This window comes from Rhea americana, unplaced genomic scaffold, assembly GCF_003343005.1.
Source record: "Rhea americana isolate MKP2758 unplaced genomic scaffold, rheAme1 scaffold_19, whole genome shotgun sequence".
NCBI classification, from domain to species: Eukaryota; Metazoa; Chordata; class Aves; order Rheiformes; family Rheidae; genus Rhea; species Rhea americana.
In genome coordinates this window covers 2,902,323-2,928,893 of record NW_028186038.1, presented here as the reverse complement: position 1 = coordinate 2,928,893, position 26,571 = coordinate 2,902,323, and the positions used below count along the sequence as shown (strand labels likewise).

Sequence of the window (26,571 nt, the reverse complement as noted above, 5' to 3'; positions counted from 1 at the left end):
ATCCAAAAGTTAATAGCTTTTAAAAGAGATTTGAAACTTACAACCCAAAGATAACTGTAATTMAGCCAGATGGTTATGAAAAAAATAGCTTAAAATACAGATGTACTTAAACTATATTTTCTTCTGACTTTCCTTCTTCACTATTTTTCCATATCCCAAATAAGGTTTTACTTGTTTGGGTTTAAAGTAACATTTTTTCAATAGCACCAGACATGAAACTTCAGAATATTCATAAACTAATCTCCCAGCTATGTTCTGCAAAATTACTCATTTTTTATATTTATTCAATTCTTTACATAAAGAGCCAACACAGCCCTAATAAGAAGCTACAGATATCTGTAGCGTATACTTTCATTTTATTACAAACAATTATTCAAGACCTCAAAGGAAAAAAGAATATGAGTTAATAGCATTACAGTAGAAGCTGTGAGTCAATCTCAGATTTTTATAGAACATCATACATTACACAGGTAATAAACTGTTAGTTTATACTACATCTGACCTCAGACAATTATATGAATTGATAGAGAAGCAACTGATAGAGGTCTTCGGCTTAATAGGTCTAAGCAAATGTTGAAAGACATGATAGTGAATTGTCAAAACAATAGCAAGTATTGATTACAAGTGGAGGAGTAGGAAGGAAACTGGAGGTTTTATATAGGAAATTCTGCCAAGTCATTAGCAATAGAATCATAGGAAGCAAAAGCAGTCTCATTGTACCCCTGGAAACAAAAAGAATTATAATCATAGGGCTTCTCACAGCAATTAGATGGCATAAGTTAAATAGATGATCTAAAATGGAGTCAGTTTAGCTTCAGGAAAAAGCTTTGTAAATCATAATATTCTGAGTGTTATTCAAATATGGCCATTTGTTAAATCTTGTAAAGGTCTGCTTTCTTGCAGAAGTGTGCTTGCTTATTTTCAGTATCCAAAGTGGTACTCTGTATGGCAATTTATACAATACCTGAATTAATGCAGTAGCTGTCCCATTGCTAAAGGTGATGTYTATTTAAATATGCTTACATAACATCTAGAGCAGTAAATTGGAAACATCACAATAATACTTCAGTATCAAAGTATGTGCATCATATTTTGTTAGAGAAAAATGGCTGGAAAAGAGCTCTCACTCTATTTCAAATCTTTCAAGTTAAAAAATATCTGGCAGCACCTCCTTATAGACGTTTAAACTTTGTCACACATCAACCCAAGTATAAAGAGATTAAAATTCCAATAGCACACTGGATCTCGACTTGCTAACAAAGGTTGATTTGAAGGGGCAGACACAGAGTCAAGTTATTTTAGACAAAGAAAACCACTACTTCCTCCTGCTCTCCTATTTGCCGGAGACTATCCTGATTCTTGGAAATAAAAGCAAGAAAAGCTCTGCAAGCAAAGCTGTGTAGGGTCTTATTTAGAGATAGACCAAAATCAGTACTGGGATTTAAAACAGAAATGTAAATCAACTTGTTTTGAAATAGCCCAGTGATCACTCCTGAATCAACAACCACCTGACTGTAAAAGAGCTGGTAGATCATAGGGGAGTAACTACCTGGGCCTGGGGCAGGGAGAACMACCACCTATTCCCACCTTGATAACACAGGTCAAGTGACTTCCCTGCTTCAAGTCTGCTAGTCAAGGGTGAGGAAGACAGAGCAGAAGGATGGGGACAGCACCAGCACCTGGTCCCAGGGACTCTCAAATATAAAGAGGCAACCACAAGGTCTGATGTTCACAATGCATGCGGCCAAAACAGAGTTATTTCCAAGAAAACAAGGAAATCTTGAAGTGCATTAGGTAGCATTGAGAGATTGCACTCTTCTGCTATGCATCTCTGTACAGCTTCACAAAAACAAGCCATCAAGGGTAACTCACAAATTACAGGAAATACTAGCATCTTAGTTTCAACAAAGACTGCTCTTGGTTAAACATTTCTACATTGCCAATACCTTTTCAAAAGGTGAATGACAGAAAAAAAAAATCTATCACTGATCAGTTTGGTGCAAGTTCTGAAAWCATGTGGTAAAGCTTAGTGGTGATCCCACCACCCAGTACATAGAAATGAAATATAATTAGAGTGTCTTTAAGAATGTATTCTGTGGTCAGAAATAGGTATCTTCTCTATTCTAAGTATGCTATATTTATGYTTTTTGTATTTATTCATTTTCTACTTCAGCACTATTACTATTCTGAAAGAAGGAGCTTTCACTACATATAATATAGGTTTTACTGACATTATTCCTCAAAATTATTGTGTCTCTCAGAGACACTTTGAGTTATTGTGTAAAAACATGAATAGCCTCTCACTGCTCAGCTCAGACTATTGTTGATTTTTCAACTCAGACACTCATCACTATTAGCACTAAACAAGCCCGAGACTTACATGCAACAGATGTGACGCTGGTGGGCAGGTTTTGCTGAGGGTGCTGGTCCGCTTCGGGCTCCTCCGACTCTGACAGGGTATGGTGACCGGTGTGAGAAAGGTACGTGACTTGGACCTGCTGTGCCTGAGGTGCCTTCAATTTCTCCAAGCATTCCGAATCTCGACGTTCCTCTGCCTGTATCCTTGGCCAAATTCTCTCTCTTCTCCACAATATTAATGCTACTCTGTCACGTATTGACTTCGCAACTATCTTGAGATCATTTTCATGAAAAAATCCAGAGTCAATCTACAGAGGAGGCACAAACTTAGCAAGATCATATGTGCACGGATGTGTGTGCACTTGTGCATGCACGTCTGCATACACACTTTACTTGAATCATATATCACTCAAATCTCTTCTTAACACAGGAAACATCAGTTTGAAATAACATGAATTATATATTTGTTCCTTTCAAGGACAGGAGAATTCAGACAGGACTTGATAGAGTTTTTAGGGGAAAAAAATGTTACTAATGCCTTTTAAAACAATAGTAACTTCTAAGACCTGAATACATTATTTGACCAATATATTGACCATTTAACATCCAATGAGAAGACAACAAGTATAATTGCAGGTGGGTTTCATTTCTTTTCCTAAAGACTAACAAAACAGCAAAAAGAGGAAAGAAACATAATASTTTTGGATAATAGTCTTCAAGGACTACTACTACTGGAATAAATCACACTACCCTTAGTCAGACTTTATTGCCTTACCCTTTCCAGTATCCACAGCTCCCCAGATTGTGGTGCTTGATATTACAGTAAATCATGAACGAAAATACTGACATAATTTCATCTCAAGTTCTCTTAAAAGGTAAAGTCAGGTGAGATATAGATAGGCTTTAAAAAAAAAGAGAGTCTATCACTGAGCCAAATGCAGATGTACAGACTGATCAYATTTGATTGAGAAGAGGGCCAAGTTTTCTCAGAATTCAACCCCTGAGCAGATAAAATGGGAGTTGGTCTTCGGGCTTCTTGCTTGCATAAGTCTCCTAGTCATACTCCTACAAAATAGCATTCCTTGGACATTAGTTTAGTAATAACCTGCCAGCTCTCCCTGCATTACTATTCTAAAAACTCAACAGGCAGGTTTTACAGATTTGAAAACACTTATTTTTAAGGCAGGAAATCTGGAAGCTCTCTGCTCTTGCCGAAAAACAAGACAGTTTTACAGATTTGTTTTTTTGCTGTAAAAATAAATAGAAAGGCATAAAGCAGCTTAAATACAGCTACAGATGGATGCTGGTATTTTCTGCTGCCTACGCCCTTAGACTGTGCTGATGGTCCAGCAAGAGCTGACAGAAGAAGCGAGTCCCTGTCGAGATGGAGCTCACGGGCTCGGAGAGCCTTGTACAGCAGTCACTAACGTGGCAAGGAGCTGGCTCTCCACAAAGCAGAGCTCAGCTCATGGGGAACACACTGCAAACCTGTCATACTAACAAGGTTTTAACCAGTCTCATTCCTACATCTCTATTTAGAGAGCGGTAAATGTTTAAATGAAGATATGCTATCTTACAGTACGACTGACTGTCAAACAACTTCAGGTTGCTAACCCACCAGAATATTTCGAGTCCTTTCCTTTCTGACAACATGCACTGTTTGGACAGGTTTGAATGTCTGACYACTGAAAATCTATCAGTAATGATAAATAATTCCTTCCTTTCAAAATACATCCCACATTATTCTCTTCTGCAGCTCCTACTGCAACACAAACTTATAAAGCACATGGCTTTGGCTTCATAATGGCCAGAAAAAGTCATTTAGAGATAAATGTTCCCTTCTCTGCCTCCAAAGGCCTCAGATTTGAAAGGATTTCATATCAGTCACTTTGATCTTACCCAAATTATTTTAAAACTTATGTTTTTCTATTAGATTAACAGTTATCTAAGTATCTTGGGTGCAATTCTTTTGAGTATACTTTTACAGGAATTCTTTCCCAATAAAAACAATATATCTCAAGTATAGGCCAAGAAAACCGCAGAACTTCAGAAATCCAAATATTTTCATAAATATTGACCTATAAACGTAAAATATAATAGAAGGTTCTGCAACAATACATTGCTGAAAAAAATATTGGATCTGCTGCAAAATAGTGACACAAAAACAGAGAAGCCTGAATTTCTCCCATTAATTTTTGGTGTATATAAGTGATGAGTTCAAGTACAGAAAAGCAGCTTTACCAAACATCCATTTCCTAAGCAGAACAGGACTGGTGATGAAAACATCATTAAATAGGATCCCATGGAATGTAGGACACAGTAACAGGGACACTTCTGCAAGCAGAATAAAATTCACCCTGGACTGAGAGTTTACTGCTTCTTTGTTTCTCTGACGTTAGAAAACCTCAACAATTGCAGGAAAAAAATCTGTAAAATATGAGATTGAGGACTATCTAGTGAAACTAAAAAGGTTATTTTGCTAACAAAACTCCCAATTTATGAATTTACCAGGTTAAATTTTTCTGTTAAAAAAGCTTATTCCTAAATCTTTGCAGTGTGCTTGAATTTAGCTTCCTACTTGTGGTTAGTGATTCAGTGACAAATGAGACTTTCTTCATCTACATTATTCCTAAATTTCCACGAGTAACACTAATAGAAAGGTGGAAAAACATGTTTTGAAGAATTCAATGCAAAGTATTTTTGATCGAACTTTTGAACTCTTCTAATTCAAGTTGCTGTATGAAATTAAACAGATTCCAAACAAATTTAAAGACATTCAACAGCTAACAAATACTGGTAACACATTTTTCAAAATACAATACTAAAAGAGACATTTGTAGTCCCTAAGTGACTTGCTATCTGAATGTCATTTCATGGATCTGGTTCAATACTTGTAAATACTTTTTACAATTATTAGTTCTTCCTCATTTACCTTTCAACTTTTGATAAACAGCTTTTTCAATTATTAGTTCACCTCTATTTACCCCTTTCTTCCCACATCCATGCAAAAATCAATGCAACTTGCTTAAACTAGATGCACAGAATCTCGTAAATGGAAAGTACTTTACCGGACTTGCCCCTGCTGTCCTTTGAGATTTATGCACTAATTTGATATTACATATATATAATCTATATATATCTTTTTTGCCAGGAGAAGGTATTTTACCATTTCTTGTGCAACATCATCAGGAGTTTCTTTCTCCAGATCAAAAGTAAACTCAATGGCTCCATTATCTTTGGGTTTTCCTTTCAGTTTCTTAGGATCTTCTACCCAGAGTCTTAAGGCAATAGAGGATTTCCTACCATGGTCTTCTTCTGCAAGTTCCACTCTTACCCCAGTATCTTCAGCAAAAAAGGCATGGCTTAATAAATCTTTAATTTCATATCTGTAATGGATATAAAGAACATTCAAATACTGCAAATCTCAAGTACTTTCAAATAAGTTTATGACAAGAAACTGTTGTTAAAGGCAAAAACATTTGCAGGATCTTTTTGTCTGTTCACCCATACAAAATTTGTTCGTAATGAAAACTAGTAGTATTGCTAGTGTAATTGCTGAGAGCCAGACATTTCCTATTTCACAAAACCTCAGCAATATTAATTCACCAAAAGCATGTATAGAAACAAAGATTAATGCTCTGTTGAACCTCTCTCAAGTATCTGAGTTTAAGGATTACTAAAAAGATGGCTACCTTCAGGTAGTCTGTTGAAGACCCCAAGAACCTTCTTTGTGAAAGTTATGAATTACTAAACACTAGGCACACTAAATCTTCTAGAAGAAACTAGTGCAAGAAAACTGGGTTTCAAAGCCAAAGCTAGAAACAAGGCATAATTTGTCTTCATATATGGAGGCTAATTATCGATGGAATCTGTTATCAAGGCATGTGATGAATCCTCTGCCACGTGAAACATTTACGTGAAGATGAAGATCTCATTTAGGGTCAGTTCCATCACAAGCTGCGCTCCAAGCAGGACACACTGAGTGAGATCTTACAGACTGGTATGCTACAACCCGCTCTCAGGTCCACAGCGAGGCTTTCTGGCCTTACTCTTTGAAATTGAGATGCACACAACAATTGTGTTCATTCTATTATCCTGACATTTTATGGTAAGAAAGTAAGCAATTATTTTTATTTCCAAGCAATTATTTYTATTTCTAAGTGGTGGGTTAAGAATACAACTGTTATGTAGATGAAGTGTATTTTCTTCTCAACAGGGAAGATTCAGAGACCAGAATGGAAAACCAGACAGTTTCAAAATCTCTGTATAAGAACTACTTAAAATAAGATTGCTTGAAACAAACCTTTCTTCTTTATTTTTGCAAATGCACTCCCCAATTATCTCCTTAATTTCAGGATCAGTAACTTTCTCAAAGCTTGCTGGCTTTATACCCTAAAAGAATAGAGAAAAATAACTCAGTTTGAAAGCAAATTACCTTATGTCACTTAAAGATAATTTTACTACATTTTACATACAATTCAATCAGTGGAATAACCAATACTTGAAAGTTGTTAGCCTTAACATAAAACTGAATGGAGGATTTAGGGCTATTACATTTCTAAGTACCTTTGTACTTTGAATTAAGCGTATTAGTTTGTACATGCAACTCRGCAATACACCACGCAAATCTCCCTTTTCTTTACTGCTAATGTTTTCAAGCCTTACCTTTATACCCTGCAGATTCTGACATCAGTACTGAAGAAGCAGACGCATACAAATTCTCAGAATGACAATTTTTCTTTGAAAGCATACGTTTTTAATTTTTATATTTCTTGCATTAACTCTCAAAAGGTTAAATGAATAAAAAAAAMCATTTTTTCTTCAAGTAGCCAGTTTCAAGAATGAATCTAGAATATCTTGGAAGATCAGACAAGTGCAATATTCTACATTACTCTTCCCACAAATGTTTTGCTCTTCTGTGTCCCCCAACACTGCCCAAAAAAGCCCAGACAAAGCAAGGAAGAAGCAAAATACGCCTACCAGCTCTATGTTTGTGGTTCAACGTAAATTAAAAACATGTTAATTCATTCCTAAAAGTACATATACTTTTATCTGGTAAAAGGTGTGTATGAATAAAAATTTGGCAAAATGAATTTTGAAACAGATTCTACAGTTAAATCCCATCGCTTAGTACACAAGTGAGGTCAACTGAAATCAGGTTTGCTTTCTGCTTATCTAGAAAACAGAAGTTAATTAAGTGCAAAATTAAATGGGATTTGGATTTAACTCCATTCAGATTCTTTTAAAGATTCACTCTAAAATAGTAGTAATAATGACTATATAGCAGCAGATAAGGAGACCTGCTGTCCTGAAGACTGGACTTTCAGCTCACCTGATGCTATCTATCCTGCCTTGGATAAGAAATAAAGTGTTGCAGAAAATGTCTCCAAGTCTTCAAGCATATCACTGAATTTAGTCTTAAATAAATTTTATGGGTGAACTTCAGTAAGGGTTTGCATCTCTCTAAGAACTTCTGAATTTTCCAAAATCAAATTATACTTCTATCTTTTTATTAAAATTCTGTTGCCACTTTGGTCTTAGATTTATACTTTACACTTGGCTCAGGTTAATCACTTCACTTTTGCCTTCAAACTCAAGAGTAAAATGTAATTCATAAATTTTAGGGAAAAAAAAATCACAGAACATTCATACAAATAGTGAGTTGCTCAGTTTTGTCTTGGCAGAAAGCTGGCAAGATCAAAGAAAAAATATTGTAGAGGGAACAAAACAGAACTGATACATATATGAGACAAGCTGACTGTGGCGGAAAAGAATTCTTTGATTAAGCAAACTCAAATCTTAATTAGGAGATGAGATTTATTTTTGGTATATTAGAAAAAAAATATGTCAAAATCATATGGAATATCTGGTCTACCAAAGCCCATCTAAATAAAAAACTAACAAAAGACAACACCACAGTAGACCTTTTCAAGACTCTCTTAAACAAGCTGATACTTCTCATTTAGAAATTAAACAAAAAAACCCAAAGGTATTTATAGCATTAATCCTCTATATCCTAAAATCCTTAAAGCCATCATCATCTTTTATTTCAAAGAGTAACTTTCTAGCTCCCCTTGCGACGATAACCTTGAAAAAATAAGTCATCATAAAATGACTAAGAAATCAATCACCTTGAACTACTTTTCTTCTCTCATATGTCACAGGGTCCTCCTACTCCCACCTCAGAAGGACRGCCTTGGAGGATTCAACACCGCAATAAGCTTATCGAATTTTGGAAAGACCCCAAACCGATCTACTGCGAAAGAGCTGCTCTGACCACACTGCTGTGACGGGGAGCTGCGTCCTCCTTGCAAGCCAGCTCCTACGGCTGATGACTCCCTTCCGAGGAGCTAGTCATTCCCACCAGAGGACCATCTGGGGAACAGGACTGCTCACTGTACCGAACRCAGCTCTGCTCATCAGAAACCACGCACGCTGTATCAGTGCTTAGCTTGACTATAATGTAGTAAAAATCAGGAGAGGAAAAGAAACACAAGTATGAAGAGATGCATATTAAAAGGTACCAACTAAACATAGAAAGTAAATAGTCAACATACTACAAGGGAGCTATTACAAGGCTGAACAGCTGATAAAGAGCTGATAACATTTCCAGTGTTTTAGTAGAGGTCTCACATTCCCGTTCTTTTAAAGTTGCACAATTGTTTTTGACAAATACTTGAAATTGTATCATCAGTATGTCATAAGCAACTGAAAAGCAGATGACAAAAGCAACAAATGTGTGTAAGTTTCAATTTCAATTGAGAAAAATGAGTGCATTAAACACAGTAGTAGAGGCTACTTCCACCCTATTACCTGAAGAGCTTTCTACTACCAGGCACCGTTTCCTAAGGTGAATGAATTGCTTGCATATTTAGGTACTCAAGGGAACATGCCAGGTGCTTTTTTATATCTGTAGGTTTTTTCATAAGTATTCTGACACAAACTAAACATATGAGAGGCACAAATAGTATACAACATATCACTGTATCAATTTAATTTTATTTTCCAGAATTCATATTGATTCATCATTTAGGTGGCTTGACTTGAATGCTTACATGACTGGAATGGAGCAGGTCAGGACATGCTGGGCTTCTAGAAATCAGGTTTCCTTTGAAAGGTTTCATTTGACACATCCCTGATGACTGACCCTGATTTTTGACCTTATAAATTGCTTCCATAATAGCGACTCCTACACATGCCACGGTCATTTCAACATCCTTTGAAGGAGTGCTGACTCTTCGCAAAACATCTATTGTACTAATTCACCAACCGCCTAAATTATGAATACATGACTAAAATAAACAAGGACAAAATACACACAATGAAGCACTAAATRGAACTGCTTTTCCAAAGCATTTTCCCCAAAGCTCAGACGCTACAGTGTGCTTCTGCTCCTTAGTTGTCATTAACATCTCCAAGGCCGTCTCATTCTCCTGCGGCACCTCCTCCCCAGAGCACTATGCTGTGGCACTTCCAAACCTCCTGGCAACAGCAACAGAGGGGGCTTATCTGAAACACCTGTTTCTATCCGAAATCAAAGGCCCCATCCCATACATTTATACATCTGTCTTTTCTGAGCATTCCCAAGGAAACAYTGCACCAAAATCAAAGCATATCGACTTTGATAGATCCTTTCCATCCACAGCAGTATGAAAACTGTACAGCCACCTCAAACAAGAGTGAATACAGCCACACYGCATCTGCAGTGGAGGGCTAGTTAGTTGACACAGGGTGGACAGAGATATTTTCATACAAATTCTTCAAATGCTAAAACACAAGTCTAACAGCAAGAYAAGACAAAAGAAAGCAAATAATCTTCCTTTGCTCCTTTCACGAATATTTCTCCCCCAAAAGGATTATTTACTTTGAATCCCCACCCAGACCAGAGCAACTCATCAACACAATGAGAAGCATTCAAATAGTCTCCACAGCTTCTTTTCCAAATTGACTAGATTTGAAAGGTGAGTACAGTGTACTCCAGTATAAGATAGCTGAGTCTACAGTCAGGCTATAGGACATTAAACCTTTAACCTCTACATTAGGGGRAAAAAAGTGAAGCTTGTTCTCAGTACTCTAAGAATAGCTGCTTGTCATTTTTTCATCAGCAAAGCAAACCTTTGAAACAATAATACATGATGCTTTAAGAAATGCCCAGCTTATGCCATATAAGTCAACATTAGCTCTGACTCTCATCAGTTGGTAACTTTTCTGCCTGCCTTTCTTCAGTCTGGCAGGATGCCCTTGAGCTCCAGCCTGCTCAGAACTGAAATTTCAACTTCTACCTAAGTGCCCTCCCTGGAAACAGATAGTTCTTAGAAAAGGGGGGGGGAGGGGAAGCCTTTGTTTTCCAAAAGAGCTGAAACTTTGTTTCCAGGACTGAAATTACACCCCACTAAACTGTTTCTGGAGTTAACAAACAGCAGGTAAAGTTCTCCATTCTGTCAGTACTTTATTCCAGAGCATTTAGCAGCAAGCCCATTGCACGCAATTATAAATTCACCTGTTTCACTGCAAAATGATATACAGCCCTAATGCTAATCTACAAAGATTACCTGGAGAAGGTATCTGAAATACACAGAAAGTCAGTGTAATGAGATTCGTAATATTACTTGTCTGCTGTTGCAGTGCTACAGCTATAGACTTTCCATCTGTTTAAAAAAAATACATATTTTATAAACAGAGAAAATATTCAACACATTCATAAACTAAAATGCAAAATGGAACACTATAAATGTGATAGTTGTTTTATATCTATAGGTTTGTTCTGCTAAACCCAATGGGGTTTATGTATCCACTGAATCCCAGTGTATGGAGTTGGTCTGCTGTGAATTCTCCAAAGCATCAGTAAGAAAACATTKCACTGCAGCTGCATGGGAAGGTCACAGACTCTGATGTTTCACTACAAAATACGCCTATTGTCTACATCAAAATTACTTGCCAGAATGATTAAATACAAAAAAAAAAAAAAATCCGACTAAGAAAACCCATCAAGTTACGCATGAAAAATGAGATTATAGCTTCAGAACAAAGGTCACTAAATATGCTGACCAGGGAAGCGCTTTCAAGTTAACTGCAGTAAATGGGGCTATGACTTGTTGCTTGAAAAATATGCATTTTCTATTTTTCTGGGGGTTCTCTTATTTTTATCATGCATGATTAAACTCAACCAAAGAGTCTACTGGTTTTATCATCTTTTGCACTTAATTTAAATTGCAGCGTGTGCTGCTGCAATAGGCCCCAAAGAACATAAGAGCTTCACTTTCTCATTACAGACTCAATCACATACATGTTTCAGTTCTTTCAACTGCTCTTTAAAGTGTGACAAAAAGCATAAAAMGTCATCAGGAGGGGCCTAAAAGAAAGCAATAAATGAAAGTGTGTCAATTTATGCTCCAGAAATCTACATTTTGGATGCTAAGGCTGAAAGGGCAGAGAGAAAGTGTACAAGTCATAACAAGCACGTCTGATATGCCAGAGAAATGAGCCAGTTTGTACATTTGAGAAACAGCTCAGGAAATTATTATGATTGTCATATTAGCCTGAACTATTATGTGCATACAGTTGCAGATACATAAAAACAACAGCGGAAAATTAAAGCAGCAATGAAATTCAGTCAAGAGAACATGCTCAAACAGAGTAGAAAGTCACCACGTAAGTGTAATAAACTTATAGTTTAATAAACCATAGAYATACATACTGCAGAATACCTTAAAACAAAATAACCATGTTTCAGACAAGTAATGAATCAATTCTGCACACCACTATCTGTTACCAATGCACGAGACTTCAAAAGATCTGACTTCAGATGTTATCTTACGTCCTATTAGTAGACAAGAGCTTGACACAGTGTTAGGAAAGGGAGTAAAAATGATAAAAAAAATTGTCACAATAGCAGCATTAAATAATATACTGTGACCGCAGGGGACATGCATCCCAGGGTAAGTCAAAGTTGGGTTAGAGGCAGCCTAAAGATTAAGGTAGCTACTCTACCTTCACTAGTAAGCAATTACTTTCTTCATTCAAATGTAAGCAAGCAGTGTCAACCTCACAGGTGCTATCAGCACCTCCAGTGGTTGCTGCCATGATAATGGGCCAAGGCAGAAACAGCACATTATTTTATTCTGTAATTACAAAACAAAAGCATAGAGCACCTAGACACAGAGGTAGAACTTTCAAGTTATATTCACTCTCAATTTTAAATACTAGAAATGGCACTTACATTACTGGTGCCAAGTTTTTTCCTYCAAAAAGCAGTTTCATAAAAAATTAAGTAAATTTCTTTTTCACTGAAAAGCTGATGTATGGTACAGCATTTAAGAGAGCTGCATCATTCATCCCATCTATTTGAGGTCAGGGGCAACTTCCGCTCTAGTGAGCCTCCGAACCTCACCTATCTCTGAGAAACAGACTTAGTATAATTCAGTCTCTTAGCTTAAGTCTACACTTTATTTACATACTGTATTTCAGCACGGTGAAAACAAACCCAAGTAAGAGCTGCTGCATGATAGTTGCAACCCTAACTCTTACGAAAAGTGATTTTAAACTATGACTTTTTCYTCTGTAAGTTGTCACCACCCCAAGTAACCAGGCAGATCCAAGCACCTGTGAGAGCGCTCAGGATATGGACAAGGTCCAGGGACCCTGCACCATAAATTCCTCCACTTGAACTGCAGTAGCAGCTTCCCTCAGAAACAGCAGAGCTCCTGCTAGCATACTCACATGGATCCCAGCAGTATCCCCGGCYGCCGCCAGCTCTTCTGCAGACAGGGCTTCTCGGGAGAAGCAGTTCAGTTCAAGAGAGATTTGCTCTGGGAACAAGGACCTTCTCCACGGCTGCCCTGCTCCTCTGGCACCCTCATCAGATAGGACCACCCCCTGCTCCTCCTCCGGCTGTGACAGTTCAGCAGCTCATGGCAGGCCACAGAGATTCTCCCCTCTCCAGAGAGGGTTAGTTAACCCTTTCCTTGTAATGAAAGTAATGCCAATTTTTCCATCCAAGAAATCCTGATGCCTTTGCTTCCCCCTGCTAATGCATTCATTGGAGCAAGCAGCCCGTGTGCCCTACGTGTCTGTATCCACCAGATGGGTAGGGAAGTTCTGTTCCAAAGGTACCCCCTCTTGGTAGCAATAAAGTCACCTTTTAATAGTCTTCACCTTCACAAGAATAACTTTTCAAGTTCTCTAAAGTTGTTAGTATAAGACCACTTTTAAAAAGCTGTAATAAATTACCATATAACTCTTGGCTTTGTAAAGGTTACTGCCACAGAAGACAACTTGGCTCAGACTTTTAGTGCTTACAAAACGACTACTAATTGAAATGTAAAAATCTAATTAGGGATCCTCTGATTAATCATTACTTTTTGCCATCTTGGATACTGTTTTGACAAATGAGGCTTAGAAGTCTCACAAAGTCTTAATTRCCAGTGCTCCATATGGCTAAGGGTTGCACACACTCTAAATTGTTGCAAGTATGTGGAGCAATGAAACACGTAAGATAGCATTTACAGCTCTAAATACATTCACACAGGCACGCAGGTCACCTTAACTTTAGCTAACCATGATGGCAGCTCTCCAAACAAATTAGGCTTATAGCTCACCCAAACTTCTACCCAATGCAGCAGCTAAAACATATCAACTCTGCTTATAACTAAGTACCTAGATTACCAGGCCAAAGGGACACTCAGTATCACATTCAGGACATAAGACCCCAAAGCTGGCACTAGAAGAATCTTCCAGTATCATCATTTGAAGCTTTAGAGTGTAGTGATATCTCTAAGCTACCTACAAGGACAGCATTTAGAGCAGATACTAAGTACTACGTACCTAAAAGAAGCCAACCAGCCACTGCACCAAAGAAAGGAAACTTTTCCTTTCAGGAGAAGAGCGAGCGGAATAACATTGCGACAACAAGGAATAACAACGTGATATAAGAAGTTACCATCAAAGGATTCAGGCAAGTAGCTTCTCTGAGCCCCCAATGTATTTCACTTCTTTGAAAAGATGCAGTATGAGTTTCCAGCAAGTCCACAGTACAGAGCACTGTTTCAGTTCACACCTCCTTCCTTCCCTCTAGTGCCAGAGTTGCTCCAGCTACCTGAGCATCAGCTAGCAATGAAGGTAGCTGCATTACTGAGCAACTTCATGTGTCTGTTCCCCCCCACCTCCTTCCCTGGACAGCTGCAAGTTGAAAGCAGCACTGCAAGAAGAGTAAAGCTACCTAAAATCAGAATCACAATCTAGTGGGAAAAGATTCAGCTTTGCCAAGCTACAAACATCAGCTTGCAACAATTTACACAGAAATGAGATAAAGCTGCATTCCTGTTCAGATGTGTTCTCCTGTATTCTGTAAGTCATTGCATATTGCCAACAGGAAATCCTCTTGATTCTCATAATCTGGACTTCAGCTTTTAAACAAAGATTGCCGAAATGCTTGCATCCTCCCTCCCTGTCAGGTCAGCATCATCACATCTGGCTAGCATAGCAAGCTACAAAAGCACCAACTTCCTTGACTCCTGGTCTTCAGTGATGGGAAAAGACAGAGGTTGGGCAATATAAAATAAAYCTATAAAAATTAAAATGCCCATAAAACCTCTATCTGTCACATGTAAGCGTTTGGGAATCTGATGGAGGCATCTCTATGTTCTGAGTGAGATTACTATGCAACAAATCAGAAAATACACTTTAGACCTCGAACAGTGTCAGCCAACTACGGTATCTACAAGACTGTATCTCTACTAATACGATTCACTAAACCTGTTTGAGGTGGCACGTGGTCTCAAGTACATCTCAAAACTGACTAGTTAAGTTTTATGTAGGAAGATTTTCATTTGATCACAAGCAGTGGAAAAAAGGCAATGCTAACTGTAATTCGGGGATCTTACTTTTGGAGATTGAGAGATGGATTTGGCTCAATGCATCTACTATGTAGGCCTAACTACTCTTTCTTGCTTGTATGTCAATGAAATAAAAGTAACCTCATCCGTAGTTATTTTTTTGCAAATTCTAGTGCAGCTTTCTTCAGATGACTACCCTCTTCATATCCCAGGTGTTCCAACTATCTTTTGGTGATGGTGATGTATGATGGCCAAGCCACACGGCTCACTATCTCCTTCTGTAGCAAGATCACAGATGGAAAGTAGTACCTRGTGAAATTTTTGATAAACCAATCTGTTTRAGATAATCTGTCCTGAAAAAACTAYTGTACTCYTAGTGTTACTTAACCATGTAGAGCAGAACATGACTACAGCTGCCAAAGCACTTGGCAAGCTCCACTTCTCTGCAGTCAGTRATTCTTCCACTGATCTGCAGTCTGATTGCATCTTACAGACTCAGGAGGTTTTTTTTGTTCCCCCCCTCCCCCCCCCCAGGAGTCCCCAGAGCAGTCCATATAAACAAACACATTTATTATCTGGGAAAAAGAGTATTTTTGGTGTTTTGGGTGAGGGAGTGGATATTTCACTTAGTATAGAGGTTATTTTAGATGGCCTTTTTCTTCAGTCTAACTTCACTTCTAAAAATGCAGTAGATCCATTTCCATGGTTTCTGCCTGGAAATTAACAGAGTTCCTAAATGCAGACATAAAGCTCTTCTGGCTCACTCCAGAATTAAGCATTAGTGTATTTTCTCCCTTCTGTCTTCAGGTAATTTGCTATACATACAAACTGCAAAACACCGTGTTGGAAATCTGAATCAAGCAAAACATAAAGGAATATTTATTCAGGCTGCAACCTAAAAGTTGGTGGTCTTAGCTTTGTGGGATACTTGGTTGATTCTGAATAGTCCCCATTCAGGAGGTGAGACTAGGATGGAGATTTTCCCTAATTATCCTTCTCCACTTTCATATACTTTTTGCTGGTGGAGATTAAAAAAATAAGCAAAAGATTACTAAAAATATTGTACACAGCGGCAGTACAGTCAAAAGAAATCCAGCTGCAGAGTTGTAAACTTCCCAATAAATCTGCAAGTTTTCCACAACCCAGAGCTAAGACACCTCCATTCCTATACCACACTAGGCTTTTCCCACACTCAACAGTCCCGATGTGACAGTGATTTTTTTTTTTTTAAGACATTCAGATTATAAAATCCCATATTAAAGATGCAAACAAAAATTACAGCAGTTCACTTACACAGGTTACTTTCCGGTAAATTTGAGCAGCATTCTGGCATTCTGAATAAGGGTATTCTGAGGTAGCCATTTCCAACATGCACATCCCAAAAGCATAYACGTCCACAGATTCATCATAGTGTTCCTCATACATTTCTGGGGCCATAAACTCTGGAGTACCTACACATGCACACACAAAAGAATAAATTCTTTACAAATTTTAAATGGCTTTAATTGTRTTTTTTCCACCTATAAAAACGTGCCTATTACATCAGCAAAAGMTGTATGTGAGCTTATTTCAAAAGACAAAAGTAATTAAAATACAGCTCAAGCATCCCCCAGGAAAGAAATCCAAAGCAAGCACACACGCCTGCACACCCATCTCTCACAGGTAATAAGAGAAGAGAGGAAAAACACACAAATTCCAAAAGTGAACAGGAAAAGTCTGAAATGAAATATAGCAGCGTGCTGGAAAATACATTGGAAGTCTCAAAATGGTTCCTTGCTGTGGATGGAGGGGGGTGTGTATAGGTCTTCAGTGGYAAAAAGAACAGAAGAAATGAGAAGCTTTCACCTTGTTTTTGTCCAAGTTAATTTGCATTTTTTTCTCCAGAGAGATAAGTAGCAACTACCCAGCAGACAGACAGCACTTTGACAGCAAGTGCTATCACAAATTCATCTCCAAAGTCACGCACAGCACACCAGCATGAAACAAGATTCTGTCACTGGATTAGTGGGACAAATCAACAAGCTGACTTACAGAACAAGGTCCTACTCCACAGGGACTCGGGTGCCAGACATCTGATGCAACTGGCTGAATGTGAAGTGAAGCACTGTGTTTTCTGCTTCGTTACAGCAAGCAGCAGCTTTATGACAAGCAGCTACTTACAACACCTGCAAACGCTCCCTTTTGCACAGGGCAGCAAGAACAAGCAAAAGTTCAATGGCATCAACAGCTGCAGAGAAATGTGTCTATATGGAGCACAGACCGGGAAGTTTAGTCACACGAGTTGCTCAGCCTTTGCCAGAGAAATCYGAATTCTGCATCTAAATGCCCCTTTCCAGAACCTTTTGTCAGCTTAGCATGCCTGTTAATAACAGGTGGTTTTTTGTTATGCCCTCTCTAGTATCAGCAAAGGCATGATTCCAATTAAAATAATGTATACATACCAGTAAAAAGAGCTTTTGTCCTTACTTATATTTGGAGACCTGATGTAATCTTTATTATGACAGCATAAGCTACGCCTCTCAAAAGCAGGGTTGTCAGCAAAACAGCTTTTACACGTTTTCTAATGTAGCACTGGCCTAACTCATGTAATAAACCTCAGTTAAAACATCCCTGCAACATTTGATAAGCTTTGGGGCTCTCTCCCGTCACTTATGTTCCTTCCACCTTGAAGACATTCTTTCAGCCTTCATAAGCTAGCTGGATCCATGTCAGGAAAGTTTCACAGCAACTTCTGAATTTAATATCTGATCTCTGGCTTCATAGCAGCTGGCAGAAAAAGCCTATGYCTGCTAACAGCAAAGAGTTAACAGCTGTCAGACCCAAAAAGCTCTTCAGACCTCCTGCATMGTTTCAGAGTGAACCAGGCACTTCMGAGGCAGAAGTGAATCTTACGAATTACGGAGCACTTAAAACAAGTTTGTTATAAATGTGAAAAAGTGMTAGTGATTGTCTAAGCAGCAAATGATATTCTTGACACCATTCCAAAATACCATGAAAATGATATTTTCCACCCATCCCTAGGGGTGGGAAGGAACACATGCATAGAAATATTCTTAACTAAACAAACCACATAGATGTAGAACTGCTTAGTAGCCATTCAACTTCTCTTTGCCAAGCTAGTTCTGCACTGGTTTGGTTCACTGAACAGACACATAGCAAGGTCAAATGAGCATCAGTGCTGGCACAAACACAACAAGTGAAAAACTGGGCTGCAGCCATACTGACTTCACTCAGTCAAAACAGATACAGGATTACTGCTACTAGGATTCCTTTAAGGCTGCTACAGCTATGGAGAAGGTCTGCTGCAGGCAAAGGTAAGGTGGCAATGTAAGGCTACAGGTGGTAGCAGAGAGCTCCAGGGCTGGCAACTCACAGCCCTCAAAAGCCTGGCTGGCCATGCAGCGGCCCGAGGAGAAGCTGGATCCTAATTCTTTCCTTGGAGCAGCACTACTCAAGAGAAATCAATACATTTAAAACAAACAAACAAAAAAAAACCCAGATTGTCAAAGCGAATACAGACAACTKGCCTGCAATCTCCAGCACTTTTAATCACTGGATTTGTTCTAGACATGATATGAGCAAGGTTTGACAGCACTGTGCTAACAACTAATTTTACAGGAATTCATATTGTTATTACAGATTTTATTCCCAGTCTGTGGAAGCCAAGAGACTTAACCAATATAAAACAATATGACTTCACTGAAGTTAACAAGGTTAAGCAGCCATAGCTCCAAGTTTCTATCATATTTTGACTTCAAGGACATCAGGTTCTCGATGTATAAAGGCTACTACTTTTGTATAAAATATTAGTAAACAAACACAATTCATGAGAATTTGAGATGCTAAAACAATTACTTAAGCAACTACTTTTTGAATGATAGCACCCAAATTTTTACTTTATTTTTATTTTTTTCATATATATATATATAATTAGGCAATACTGGTCATCACTATGAGTTTGCTAAGTTAAGTGATTATAACCCTGAAAATTGCTCTTACTATCTAATTTCCATTTATAAAGCAAGCTAAAGGATGACTATGCRTATGACAAATTCCCTCACTTTCAGCATTCTGTTTCAGGAATTTACAACTTCTTACAAATATCATGTACTGTCCAAGGGAGATTTGCTAAGGAAGCATGGAGAAAAAAAATACAGCATGTTGAGAATTCAGGAGAAGCAGATCACACGTGCTTTTCCCTCAGAGAAAGAGTTAAAACTTAACATTTGCAAGAAAATATCATCCTTCAGTAATCATTCAGAAAATGTCCTCCAATTCAACCAAAATCAAGTTCAAACACATCTAAACACTGTTCTGGCTGAGGGAATACTTCTCATGTGGTATCACCTAAGGAGATCAGCTATTGCATATTCTAGCGGACACTTTTAATTTTTTAGCTCCTGATTTTTAATAAATTACAGATGTCGTTTTGGTAGGACTCTGCCAGGACGCGATGGAGTTATGAGCGAGCTCTGCAGCTGCTGCAGAAGAAAACTCTCCTGCTAACAGCCCAGGGAAGGGGAAAGGCAGAGAGCCAGGCTCTGCAGGGCACTACTGGCAGAACAGGCTGCCCTTCCCTTTAGCGAGAGTCCCTGCCCCTACCCTAGCATCACTGGAAACGGAAAACTTCCTCTTCCTGRGGGCTTTCCACACCCTTTCCTGGCATCACCTGGTCAGTGACAGAGCTGGCCTTGCTGCTGTCCCCCGTTCTCTCTACTTTCCTCTCCTTCTCCAGCAGTCGCTGAGCCTGTGCTCAGGGGAGGATACACATTGCTGAGAACTGTTGCTGGCTCTTTTGTAGGAAAGARGAGGAGGATGCAAAGTAATATTTTAATAAGAAAGTACTTTTCCATTCTGATACCAAAGGAAGGAAAAGAGTAGGTCMCGGTAACATTTCCTGGATTTATAGGTTGAGATTTTTACAGTATAAAGAAACTCTCACAAAACCACTTTAATCTCTGCAATCAACCTGCAAGTGAAGATAACACTACTGTGAGGTGTGAAAGAAAGGCACATTAAAAAGACAACCATCACACCAGAAGGAAGCCAAGAAGAACAGAATGATTACCTATTACACTTTTGGCAAATGAAGCTCTCTTGAGGGTTGCCAGGCCTAAGTCTCCTATCTTCACAGATCCAGTTGGTCCAGTAATAAAAATATTGTCACATTTTAAGTCTCTGTGAATTATTGGTGGAGTTCTTGTGTGCAAGAAAAGAAGGCCCTTCAGGATTTGCCGGCACCAGCTACGCAGGACTTTTGGTTTCATCACTTTAAATCTCTTCAGATACCTACAGTGCAAAAAAACACAGAAAACAAAATGGTATAAAAGATACTAGAGGTTGGTACTTTATTTTGGATTAAAAAAAAAAGCCTCCTTAGACACTGCCACTCAGAAACATCAACAAATAGATCTTTCTAAAGGAGGAATCAGAACATTCATTTATAGGGAGGAAGATAAACATTTTTGGTGAAGTCTAATATTAAAGCTACCCACCTTATGCAGAGAAAAGAGATTAAATACTCTTCATATATTCAGATCAGAACAATACTCAAGTTTAATTTTAACCAGAAGATTCTGACCTCTGTACCATGCACCTGCATTTTTTCCCTTTATCTAGAACAATGATGGGGACAGTATACTTTGGAAAAAAAAGAAAACATAAAACCTGCTAATGTACTTGCAGAGCAGTGCACTGGATATAAGCAGTGATGARTATCACTCCCATTGGGGCTGAAAATCTGTTCCAGAATTCATGCCAACTGTTTTATATCGACCTTAACAAGATTGTCAGTACCGAAAGCTATTAATTAATATTGTTTAGTAGATAACCCAGAGCACTTTCTGCTTCAAAAAGAGATTCCCCCATTCAAGTGCTATCCTGTCTGAATTTTGTAACAAAACATGCAAACACGAGCACACAGAAATGATCACAAAAATACATCCTGACAAATTAGACCATCACACACAGAGGATGAAACAGGGAACTGCTTCCAGTCACATAATTGCAACAGAAGATCGGGGAAGAGAGATGGAGGCCAAAATTCTTCCTGTCAAATCCATGAAGTTCAAACACAGGGACAAATGACAGACACCAGAGAACAGCTCCATTTTTTTCTTTTATCTTGAGATGCCTTTTTCAGAATATGAAAGTAGGATTTTTCTAAAAATTTCCATAGCTATTCTTAGACTCCTCACCAGGAGCACAGTACTTACGTCTTTAGTGTTCCAGAGGTCATCAATTCAGTAACCAGCACGATACATCTTTTTCCTTTTACACAGGATTCCCAGAAGTCATAAAATCTTACAATATTTGGATGCTGTAGACCTTTCAACATTTCCGCTTCCTCTTTAAATCTCTGTCTCTCTACTTTTGTTAATTTTCTGTCCTATAATCCAAAATAAGACATTATTAGTACTGAATTAACAAAAATAAAACAAAGCCATTGTAACTTTATTGCTACGCTTTTCAGAATTCTAGATTTACGATTGTATCGTGAACAATTACAAAATCTTTTATGGAAGTGATGAGCAGTGTGTATGCAGTAGGGCAGGAGCCTCAAGCCCAGTGTCAAAAAGACAAAGCCTTGCCTCCGAACCAGAAACCATCGGTGCTACGCTACCTGACAGCATTACTATTCCAGGCAACGTAACCGTATCAGTATCTTGATGTACCAACATACTGCTATTTACTTCTTGTTTTGGTTTGTGAGGGTCATTATATGAGAGATTAACAAACACAGCACCTCATTTCCAGGTGTGCAACGCAGTCACAGCTAAGCTACTGTTTTCTTTTATGACTGTGAACGCTCAGTGTTTAAATGGCTGTACATATTATACAGCGCATCATATTATTATACAGCAGCAACTACAAGGTGAATTTCCCTGAGTAACTGCACTGGGCCATACAGCCTTTTCCATTTCAGTAGGAAAAAATTATACAGTAGCACCTCAAAAATGAATGTACCAGTTTTTCTATTCATCTACTGTTCTGCTTAACTTTATTGATTTTTATTTAAAAAATGATGAAGGATTTAAAATCATCCTTCCACCTTTTCTTTAGGCTGCACATTGGCAGTATGGGAATAATTATTATTTTAGATTAGAAATTAGATTATTATTAGATTATTTTAGATTAGAAATTTATTTTAGTTTAGAAATATGAAGAACGCCACATTCCACCGGCCTCGTTTTCCTAGAGAAACTAAATGAAAAGGTAAGAAGTATTTAAGATCTAAGAAAGGCTTCTTTTCTTCAAGAGCTCCTCATGCCAGCAATGAGCATAAGCAAACTCCAAAAACATAAATAACCAAGCCCCTCCCAAGTTTGTTTTTTGTTTTTGGGGTTTTTTGGGGGGTTGATTGATTGGTTTTTTTAAATTCTGCTCAGCTGCCATCTTCTTAACTCTCCCAAGATCATGGTTCACAGGAACTCCTGCCAACCTTCCAGGTACATACACAGCAAGTTTACCCATGGACAAACWCCACATGGGGGCAAACAACCCTCCTGCACACTGGTACACCGGTGGGCTTCACCTGGAGAAGAGGAAATAAGGTTCTTTATGCTACTTTTCCTTAGCATGGCAGCAAGCTCAGCCAAGTGGGACGTGATGTCCTCGCTGGCCAAGGGGCCATGGAATTTAGCAGAAGCCTCTTCAGCTACCTGCAGCTGATTRACACCTAAACCCTTACAAGCAAAAGGCAACAGAGAGCTCACTCTCACACTATCATGTTTCTACTACACAAAAGAAGAAAATGTCATGTGCCAAAGCACTAGGAGTTTAACTGAAGGCTACACCATCACAGTCCAGTTTCACTCCCATGGACAGTTTTTGGGGCTGGGAGCACTTCAGCCCACTGTCCTAGAACTGAAGCTTTTTAGTTCTTTAAAAGGCGCGATTGTGTAACTGTTCTTACTTATAGAATGAAGGCTCACAAATCACTGAAATTAATTAGCTCTTTTTTTAAAAAAAACTCAGACATTTTCTTTTTCTCAGCTAACTTAGGTATGTTTATAACAGCACCTACTTAGTGAATTAAATTGGCACTCAGCTTATTTTTAACTGAGATTCAGAGGGACGAGGCCACTGCCATTTTGAAAGTCTGCCCTCATCTGTATTTGCAAAGAACTCAACGTAGTAATGAGAATTCACACAGCTGGAAACAAGTTAGCCTGACACAGAGATTTTCCAAGGGAAAGATCTGGGTTGAAGCAATTATGTTTTAGCTCTTCTTGGAAGACAGAAAAGCCTGCTTCTTCAGTGGCACAAGGCGGGAGCAATCCCATTTTACACGGCTGCTGCTCACAGCAGTGTTTCCTCGAGCAACAGGAGCAGACTCCTGGCTGGGAGAAGCCGGGGGCTCAAGGGAGGTGACCTGCGTCACGGGAAGGCGAAGGCACCCTTCGCCCCACAGTCGGCCACAAGCAGCGGGCAGTGGTGCTCTGTGCTGCAGGAACACGCTGGTATTTCTGCTGCTTTATATTAACTGCATTTTTTTGTAATAATAAAAAATAAAAAAATWAAAAAAAAAGCTGTGTAATGAGCCAGAACAGACAATTGCTTTCAAATCCATCAGTTGTTCTCCTGCTGCTGAGTCTCCTCCTAATTTAAACCTAGTAGAATAAATCAGATATGTCTATTAAGGAAGAAAAGGAGCATTTCCTTGTGTGAGACAGGAAGAGCATGGTGTGGGTTAGCAGAGAAGGAAAAGAAAGTAAAGTAGACTTTCTCAACTTCAAAAAAAATATACTGTTCCTTTTGACTCTCATTTTGAGATTTCTGAGTATTGTGAAAAATCTTCCACTGCTAATTTGTGGGTAGCTTTTAAAATATCACTTGGACATTGTAGATTTTCACATTTGGTATCACTGGCTGCATATGACAAGCACCAGACCATTCGGACCAATAACCAAATTCACAGAACCACAGAATGCTTGAGGTTGGCAGGGACCTCTGGAGATCATCTAAATCAACCCCCCCTGCTCAAACAGGGTCACCTAGACCATGGTTGCCCAGGACTGTGTCCAGATGGCTTTTGAGTATCTCCAAGGATGGAGACTCCACAATCTCTGAATACCCTGCCCCAGTGCTCAGTCACCCGCACAGTAAAATGTTTTTCCTCGTGTTAGATGGAACTTCCTGTGTTTCAGTTTGTGCCCACTGCCTCTTGTCCTGTCTCTGGGCTCCACTGAAAAGTGTCTGGCACTGTCCTCTCTACACTCTCACTTCAGATTTTTATACACATGGAGAAGAGAAGGATCAGGGAGGGATCTCATCCGAGCTGAACAAGCCCAGCTCTCTCAGTCATTTTTCATAGGGCAGGTGCTCCAGCCCTCTGATCACCTTTTGTAGCCCTACGCTGGACTCTCTCCAGTAGCTCCACGTCTCTCTTGTACTGGGGAGCCCAGAACTGGACACAGCACTCGAGATGAGGCCTCCCCAGGGCTGAGTAGAGGGGCAGGATCACCTCACCTCCCTCGACCTGCTGGCAACACTCTTCCTAAGGCACCTCAGGATACCGTTGGCCTTTTTGGCCACAAGGGCACATTGCTGCCTCACGGTCAACTTGCTGTCCACCAAAACTCCCAGGTCCTTCTCCACCGAGTTGCTTTCCAGCAGGTCAGCCCCCAGCCTGTACTGGGGCATGGCATTATTCCTCCCTAGGTGCAAGACCCCGCACTTGCCTTTGCTGAACTTCCTAAGGTTCCTCTCCACTCACCTTTCCATCCTGTCCAGGATCCCCTGAATGGCAGCAYAGCCTTCTGGTGCATCAGCCACCCCTCCCAGTTCGGTATCCTCAACAAACTTGCTGGAGGTGCACTCTGTTCCCTCCTACAGGTCACTGATGAATAAGTTGAACAAGACTGGACCCAGGACCGACCCCTGGGGACACCTCTAGCTACCAGGCCTCCTACTAGACTCTGAGCCACTGATCACAACCCTCTGAGCTCTGCCATTCAGCCAGTTCTCAAGTCACCTCACTGTATGCTCATGCATCCCATACTTCCTGAGCTCGCCTATGAGGACATTTTGGGAGACAGCGTCCAAAGCCTCCACAATACTGAGATGGCAATCTGAAGAACAGCAACAAAATGATTGCAGAAGACACATATACCGATATTTTGTATAAAATATAGATTTTTTTCCCTGTAATTATAATCAAAATGATAACCAAGCATCTTTCTCAGAAGAAAGCATTACTAGTACCTGAAAGGAGAGGCCAGGGAAGGGGTTCAGGCAGAGCAGCCACCCTCACATGCTCCCCATCCTCTCAATGCATTTCCTGTGCAGAAACCTAAAGCCTCAAACCAATCCTTTTAAAATTCCATGAGGTTCAACCAGACACATGATTTGTTGGCCAAAGTGTAAGCACTTTCTGAAAGGGCTTAACAGTTGACCTCTTTTATACTCTGTGGCAGCAAAATCACTTCTGTTGTCACTTTAACTGTGTGACTCACTCAATGTTTATTCCAAACCCAAAACACCTTCATGGACATTTACTCCCTACCACATAATCCACATCAAGCAAAAAAAAAAAAAAAAAAAAAAAAAACTTTGTGCTATCGGTATGAATCTAAGCCTCAAACAACTACCTTTGAATAATAAAATTTTAGGATGAGGAATCAGATTCTTTGGAGAGGTAATGTCAAAGAAAGCTAATTCATTTAAAGTGGATTTAAGGTGTTGCTTTGCATAACTCAAATGAAGTTTATGAAAGCCTGGAAGTAAAGCAAGTTCTCAAATTCAGGCAGCAAGTTACTGGCCAGCAGGTTGCCTGCAATGGAAGACATTGCCAACATCATGCAGGCAAAGGAGGTGGCTCAGGGATACTGYGTAGCTGCATTGCTCTGCTCCTCTGTATCATGAAGGAGGTGAAAGTGGTGTCACATCGAGGTGACAAACAAGCTCACTGTTGTCCCACTGCTTTAATATCACTCCTCCTCTTCCGAGATTCCCCAAGACACAAGACTCAAAAGGAGAAAAAAAAAAAGAAAAAAAAGAAAAAAAAATCAGAAAATGTTTTCAATGCCATCTGAATGATACCAATATTAGTTTGCAGTTACTAGCATGCTTCATCTCCTTATAAGGCATCTGCACTGCTTGGCTCTTTACCACTTCACTGGGATATGCAGTCTTGGCTCCAGGGGCTACATTGTAACTCCACTTAAAATAAATGAAAGCTTCTCAAATCTACTAAATACCATCAAGGTTTCTAAAATAAACTTCAACCTTCAAAAGTTCAGAGCAATCACACTGAGCTGATTCACCCTTTCCAGATTAACTGAATTTAAACAGAACCAAGCAAGAAGTGAGACAGCTGTTCAGTCCGTCATACTGTTAAGAAGGAATTCGTAAGTTTATCTTGTTTCTTCATCTTAAT

The 26,571-nt window shown here is 39.1% G+C and overlaps 1 protein-coding gene across 12 annotated transcripts in view; it reads right to left on the bottom strand.

Annotated features, from left to right (window-relative positions):
• Window positions 1-26,571, bottom strand: part of WNK2 (WNK lysine deficient protein kinase 2) — a 116,784-nt gene that overhangs the window by 50,306 nt on the left and 39,907 nt on the right. For all 12 annotated transcript variants that reach the window (XM_085302398.1, XM_085302391.1, XM_085302393.1 and 9 more), the window contains exons 2-7: window positions 21,407-21,579; window positions 20,260-20,480; window positions 16,485-16,642; window positions 6,662-6,750; window positions 5,525-5,744; window positions 2,381-2,666 (exon numbers count right to left, since the gene is read on the bottom strand). In XM_085302398.1, coding sequence (XP_085158524.1) covers window positions 2,381-2,666; window positions 5,525-5,744; window positions 6,662-6,750; window positions 16,485-16,642; window positions 20,260-20,480; window positions 21,407-21,579 — 1,147 coding nt within the window. The remainder of the gene's footprint in view (window positions 1-2,380; window positions 2,667-5,524; window positions 5,745-6,661; window positions 6,751-16,484; window positions 16,643-20,259; window positions 20,481-21,406; window positions 21,580-26,571) is intronic.